General features: G+C 45.1%; 1 protein-coding gene across 1 annotated transcript; it reads left to right on the forward strand.

The window, feature by feature from the left end:
• Nucleotides 1–2378: 2378 nt before the first annotated feature.
• On the forward strand, nucleotides 2379–4975 carry LOC101760845 (cytochrome P450 72A14). Its single transcript, XM_004969180.4, has 5 exons — nucleotides 2379–2794; nucleotides 2906–3129; nucleotides 3330–3574; nucleotides 3927–4308; nucleotides 4401–4975. The coding sequence occupies exons 1-5, from the start codon at nucleotides 2491–2493 to the stop codon at nucleotides 4824–4826; spliced, it is 1581 nt and encodes a 526-aa protein (XP_004969237.1). The 5' UTR covers nucleotides 2379–2490; the 3' UTR covers nucleotides 4827–4975.
• The last annotated feature ends 1267 nt before the right edge of the window (nucleotides 4976–6242 follow it).

Genomic DNA, 6242 nt, shown 5'->3' on the forward strand with positions numbered 1-6242 from the left:
CGGTTTTGAGGCCCAAATCGGGAAACCTGCCTACGCGGTGGTTTTGAGGCCCAAACCACCCAAACCGTCCATCTTTGCTTGGCCGCCACGCGACCTCCTCGATGTCGACGCGTGTCCAGCCTCCGCCAAGCCTCCCGCTTGACTCGACCGACGCCGTCTCCATCCTATCATGCCCTCTTGCCATTCCGTGCACCATGTGGACCGCCCGTGACTTCGCCCGGACTCCTCGGGTCCATCGGTCCAAGTCTACTCGCGTTCATCCTTCACCGCCCTTGGTCCATCGGCACGAACCTTTCGCTTGACCTTCACCGCACGCCGTCGACCGTCACGTCGCATCCTACACGTGCACATCACAAGCTAAGAGCAACATCAAACCAACACAACGTTGTCAATCACTCATCATCCAAGGGTGACTATCATTGGTCCTCACTGGATAAGTAGTCCCTCCCTCTATCCATAAATATATTATACGTTTAGAACAAGCTAATTAAGTTGAAAATCAATAGAAAACTGAATGAGAACAAAAAAAAGGCCAACAAAATATTATTCCAGCACTATGCACCGTGAAATCACAAATAAGCCCAACAATCATAGAAAACTGAATGAGAACAAAAAAAGAAAGACGGTCGCAACCGAACGGAGATAGCATTGTTCATTGAGACATCACAAAATCACAAAAAAACAAAACGGTCGTCAGCCAAGAGGCAGAACAACCAATTCATTAATGGACCGACGAGAGTCAACACGAATAAGCCCAACTAGTACCCTCGCAGCTCGACCTGTTCGCTTCAGCTTATCAGCCGGCTTATCAGCCACCGAACAGTGTTTTTCTCTCACAGCAAATCAGCCATTTTAGCTTTTCAGCCGGTTTATAAGTCTAGCCGAGAAGAACAAACAGCGGAGAGACGATGGCAAGTCCATGGGCAGATGGACCCGTCTCTGGGCAACACGCTGCCTGCCTAGCCCTAGCCCAGTCAACTATGCAGGTCCAACCGAACAGGACTAGGAGCAATGGCCTCCGCGGCACGGTGTTGCCACTTTTTTTCGTGACCGTATTTCATTAGGAGAGAAGAAGCAAAGTTTACAATGGGTGGTTTGTCATCTAGATAGGATGACATGCCCTTTACCACTTAGCACTCACTTTGCTAGCGACACGGTGACCACCGAACAAAGATGAAAATGATCGGAGATAATAATTTTTTTCTCAGATTGAATACAGATACGAATAGCATCAATATATATCAAATAATGATATTCGTCCTATTCGTATATTAAATATCCAACTTTAAGTATCCAGATCCGGATACGGTAATATCTATTTGAGTATTTGAACCCCTTCGGTTCATCCCGCCAAATAACAGGGTCGCTATGGACTACAGTATTTTTGCCATTTGTGCTCTGCTGGGAGGACACACCATACTGTGCGAGTTCAGAAGCCTGTCTGGCCCCAATCATGCTTCCGTGTAGTACTAGGTCTTGTTTAGTTGCCAAAGTTGGGAGGTGCCAAATTACTGTTACAGCACTGTAGCACACTGTAGCGTTTCGTTTGTATTTGTGAATTATTGTCCAAACATTGACTAATTAGGCTCAAAAGATTCGTCTCGCAAAGTACAACAAAACTGTGCAATTAGTTTTTAATTTTGTCTACATTTAGTACTCCATGCATGCACCGCAAGTTTGATGTGATGGGGAATCTTCTTTTTGCATAGTGCCAAAGTTGGGAGTTGGGGGTGAAGTAAACAAGAGCCTAGTTTTTGCATTTTCAGCCTAAGCAATCAATGAAATAAGTCTCAGGGCGTGTTTATTTCTTTAGCACCTCCTAAAATTCCTGTCACATCGAATGTTTAGATACTAATTAGGAGTATTAAACATAGGCTAATTACAAAACCAATTGCACAGATGGAGACTAATTTGCGAGACGAATCTATTAAGCCTAATTAGTCCATGATTTGACAATATGATGCTACAGTAAACATGTGCTAATGGTGGATTAATTAGGTTTAATAGATTCGTCTCGTGAATTAGCCTCCATTAGTGTAACTAGTTTTATAATTAGCTCATATTTAGTCTTCCTAATTAGCCTCCGAATATTCGATGTGACATATATATTTTAGTCAGATCCAAACACCCCCAATTACCAATTACGCAAGCTGCAGTTGCTCTGTGAGACTATTATGCGAAGCAGAGTCGCCGTAGTTTCTCTCAAACAAGAATCGTCTTTGATTACTGTGAGTGGTGCAATACTGCAACGAAAATCTTCCGACAGAGAACAGTTTCTGTGGTTTTGTCCCAGAATGACAGATGTGACTAGCGAAACCATGGAGAAGACACCTGGAGGAAGCGTCGGAGAACCAACGTCCAGAGCAGCCTTTATCAGAGGTTTCTCCGAGTCGTCCGCCCACGGTCTTCGTCTTCACCAGCCAATTTCGCCACGTCTTAACCTCCGACTGTCCCAAGCATCAAGTGAGAGGTCACGGATTCGCGACAGCCATGGCGATTCTCGGCGCATCACCGGCAGCAGCGCCGCCGTGGAGCTTGCTCTGCGCGCTCGGGGCCCTGGCGGCTCTGTGGTGTGCCTGGCGGGCTCTGGGGCGGTTCTGGCTCCGCCCGCACAGGCTGGGCCGCGCCCTGCGGGCGCAGGGCTTACCTGTCACGGACTACAGCTTCCCCTCCGGCGACATGAAGGAGTTCGTCCGGCTCGCCGCGGCGGCGCGCTCCCAGCCCATGCCGCCGGCGTCGCACGCCATCGCTCCCCGAGCTCTTTCCTTCGAGCACAGCATCACCAGGCAGCACGGTACTAGTCTACTAGACTACTAGCAGTACTTCTTGTTCCCCTTCACAATTAATTTGGTGATTGTTGTCTCGTTTCCCCGGATACATTCATGGGATCTCGCCCAAATGGCAGGTAATGTTGCCGTGACATGGTTCGGGCCCGAGCCGAGAGTGATCGTGAACGATCCTAAGCTGATGCGAGAGATCCTGGCGAACAAGCACGGCCAGTTCGGGAAGCAAAGGTCTTTTCTTTGGATTGAGAGGCTGCTGGCCAACGGCCTGACGGTCCACCAAGGCGAGAAGTGGGTCACACACCGGAGGATTATCAACCATGCCTTCCATCTCGAAAAGCTCAAGGTCACTTCCTCTACTTGTGACCTTATATTGGTTCATTGAATTTGCAATTCAGGCTTTGTTCGGAATTGTCCAACTCGTGCAAAACTGAATTTCGTGTGAAATTCCTGAAGCTTGTATGTGCTTGACAACAGGGTTCATGTTCGATATGTTTGCACCGTCGTAACGGGGAATTGATTGTTTTTTTTGCTTTTTTTTTGCAGAGGATGTTGCCGGCTTTCGCTGCCTGTTCCAGTGAGCTGATACGCAGATGGGAGGACTCTGTCGGGTCTGATGGTATGCAGGAGATAGATGTGTGGCCGGAGTTCCAAAATCTCACAGGCGACGTCATCTCCCGCGCGGCGTTCGGGAGCAGCTTCAGTGAAGGGAGAAGGATCTTCCAGTTGCAATCGGAGCAGGCACAAAATGCTTCACAGATGGCAAGCAAGATGCATATCCCAGCTTACAGGTGAGATCGTATAAATATTTATCTAAAATTGTGGCGCTAATCGGCTGATTGTTTAGAAAATGGAATTAAACAAACATAACGTGGCCGTTCTTGTTACAGTTCCAGCAAAAGATTTACCAAAACCGATCATCGCTATAATAATAAGGAAACTGTCCTCAAGAAAATGTACCACAAATTGCACGGAATTATCAAAACAATTTTACACTGTAGCAAATCTGAAAATAACATCCCAGCAGCTGCTGAATGAAAAAAAGAAGAAGAATAAGAATTGGGGAAGTTCTTCATTTATCTAACATAAACCTCAACAGATCTCAAAGGAGAAGATGTTCAATGTGTTGATTTCTTTATGCAGGTTCCTACCAACAAGGCTAAACAAAAGGATGCAGGCAAACGCGCGTGAAGTCGAGGAACTTCTGAAAGGCATAATCAAAAAGAGGGAGCGGGCAATGAAGGAGGGTCTCAACAATGACGATCTACTAGGATTGCTACTAGAGTCCAACACTAAAGAAAGCCATGAAATCGGGAGCGCCAAGCCAATTATGACCACAGAGGACATAATCGGGGAGCTAAAGCTATTCTACTTCGCAGGACAGGAGACTACCGCAGTGCTGCTCACATGGACAATGGTGGTTCTGAGCATCCATCCTGAGTGGCAAGATCGCGCAAGGGAGGAGGTTCTTCGCATCTTTGGGAAGAACCAGCTGGACTCTGAGGGCATTAATCAGCTCAAAATTGTGAGTACAAAATTACCAAGACATGGTATATGTTGTGCGATATTCTCATTTTTGTCACCACCCTAAAACTCTCTACCTTTTTTCTGTTGCAGGTTACAATGATATTACATGAGGTTTTGAGGCTGTACCCACCTCTACTGATACTTGCTCGGGAGACGTATCTAGAAACAGAGCTTGGAGGTGTCAAGTATCCACCTGGTGTTACATTTGCACTTCCAATTGCGTGCATCCACCACAATCCAGAGGTTTGGGGAGAAGATGTTGATGAGTTCAGGCCAGAGAGGTTCAAGGAGGGTGTCTCCAAGGCATCCAAGGACGCGCCGGCATTCTTTCCATTCGGTTGGGGGCCCCGGATATGTGTCGGTCAGAACTTCGCCTTACTGGAGGCCAAGATGGGCTTGACCATGATCCTGCAACACTTCTCGTTCGAGCTCTCACCGTCGTACACGCATGCACCATGCGCAATCTCCTCTCTGCAGCCACAGTATGGGGCGCAGATTAAGCTCAAGAAACTCTAATGTTTTTACCATAATGACCAGCGAACCATGAACTTAGTTTTTAGGTGGTGATCTTGGAAGATGTTGTGTATATGCTTGTAGATTTATGATTGTAACCCAATAAGGTATTAAATAAAGTTTTATATATGATCAACGAACTTAAACAGCAACGGTAGTATGGTCGCTACCACATGTATACCCTCTAGGTGTGATTGCACACAGAAGCGCTATTGAAACGGCATAGTGGTTTAAAATAAGAAACAAGAATATGCACATTAGTTATGTTCAAGCTGGATTCAAATTTCTGAAGAAACAAATATGATTATCATGTTTATGAATTGATATGCCATGTTCATTCCGTAGTATGAAAATACTAAGAAGACTTTTGTATACTATAGCTCAAAACTATGATACATACAAAATATTGATGTAGGAATGTAGCGTTATATGCTGTTGAAATTTCACTAGTAGACAAATAAAGAAAAGGACTGCATGTACATTATCAAAACTAACCCAAAACAAAACGGCACACTACCACAAAATGGAAATTTCACGAGAGGTGTTATTTTCTTGAGAGAATAAACGACTCCCATGAAAATGTTTACTTTCGTGAAGGTGAGAGAAGAACTCTCAAAAAAATTTATATGGATCGTCATGAAGTTAGAAACATGATGTGACATGTAAAAGAACGGAGGGAGTATAGTAAGACAGTCCTATCTCGTTAAGTTGGTCTCTGTCTCTTGCCAAATCAACAACGTCGAAGCTTCAAAATTTTCCGCAATATAAACCAGAAACCACCAAAATCGAACATCACATCAATAGTGAAAATCAATGGAGAAAAATAAGAAAAGTCACCGTCGAATATTTGGCGGTAGATTTCTCTTCAACTCGTAGAACAATCAAGTGAAACTATTCTTCCGTGGACGCATCTGTCAGAGTTCTCTCGGCGATTCTGACGTGCATGTGCATGTAAGGATTCTACGTTTGGATACGAGATGCTAAACTTTAGCAGGGTCACATCGGATATTCGAATGCTAATTAGAAGGACTAAATATGAGCTAATTACAAAACTAATGGGCACAGATGGGGATTAAGTCGATAGCCTATTCTATAGAGACATTCACCCATGGTTGGTGATGAAGACTTCCATGACTGTCGTTTCCAAAGTACGGCACGGCCACTTGATCATCTTTACCCAGTCGTCTCCTTCTGTAGCAAGGACTAGAAGCATATATATGTAGCCCTGAAGGTAACCTGCATGTAGGAATGCATTATTCTGTTTATCAAAGATAGTATCATTTCTGCTCAGCCAGACAGCCCAACAAATAGCACTTACCCCGACCTAAACTTGGAGATGCATTGGTAAGGCTACACGCTGTAACCAATCCCAAACAGATTAGCTACATTCTCTAGCGGTGGTAAACCATATGCAACCTG

The sequence above is a fragment of the Setaria italica genome, chromosome V (assembly GCF_000263155.2).
Source record: "Setaria italica strain Yugu1 chromosome V, Setaria_italica_v2.0, whole genome shotgun sequence".
Taxonomy (NCBI): domain Eukaryota; kingdom Viridiplantae; phylum Streptophyta; class Magnoliopsida; order Poales; family Poaceae; genus Setaria; species Setaria italica.